This window comes from Poecilia formosa, unplaced genomic scaffold (assembly GCF_000485575.1).
Source record: "Poecilia formosa unplaced genomic scaffold, Poecilia_formosa-5.1.2 Scaffold2161, whole genome shotgun sequence".
Taxonomy (NCBI): Eukaryota; Metazoa; Chordata; class Actinopteri; order Cyprinodontiformes; family Poeciliidae; genus Poecilia; species Poecilia formosa.
Window position 1 is genome coordinate 1 of NW_006802100.1, and position 760 is coordinate 760.

At 51.1% G+C, this 760-nt stretch overlaps 1 protein-coding gene across 1 annotated transcript; it reads left to right on the forward strand.

The window, feature by feature from the left end:
* Positions 1–121: 121 nt before the first annotated feature.
* Positions 122–737, forward strand: LOC103133022 (sporozoite surface protein 2-like; the record flags this gene model as incomplete). Its single annotated transcript, XM_007544767.2, has 1 exon — positions 122–737. A coding segment is annotated over one exon (616 nt), but the record flags the coding sequence as incomplete, so codon positions are not given.
* Between the last annotated feature and the right edge of the window lie 23 nt (positions 738–760).

Sequence of the window (760 nt, forward strand, 5' to 3'; positions counted from 1 at the left end):
ACCATCTGGACCATCTGAACCAACTGGACCATCTGGACCAACTGAACCATCTGGACCATCTGGACCATCTGAACCAACTGGACCATCTGAACCAACTGAACCATCTGAACCATCTGGACCAACTGGACCATCTGAACCAACTGGACCATCTGAACCAACTGAACCATCTGGACCATCTGGACCATCTGGACCATCTGAACCATCTGAACCATCTGAACCAACTGGACCATCTGGACCAACTGGACCATCTGAACCAACTGGACCATCTGGACCAACTGAACCATCTGGACCATCTGAACCAACTGGACCATCTGAACCATCTGGACCATCTGAACCATCTGAACCATCTGAACCAACTGGACCATCTGGACCAACTGGACCATCTGGACCATCTGAACCAACTGGACCAACTGGACCAACTGGACCATCTGGACCAACTGGACCATCTGAACCATCTGAACCAACTGGACCATCTGGACCAACTGGACCAACTGGACCAACTGGACCATCTGAACCATCTGAACCATCTGAACCAACTGGATCATCTGGACCAACTGGACCATCTGAACCATCTGAACCAACTGGACCATCTGGACCAACTGGACCATCTGAACCAACTGGACCAACTGAACCATCTGGACCATCTGAACCAACTGGACCATCTGGACCATCTGAACCATCTGGACCATCTGAACCAACTGGACCATCTGGACCAACTGGACCATCTGGACCATCTGGTCCATCTGGACCATCTGAACCA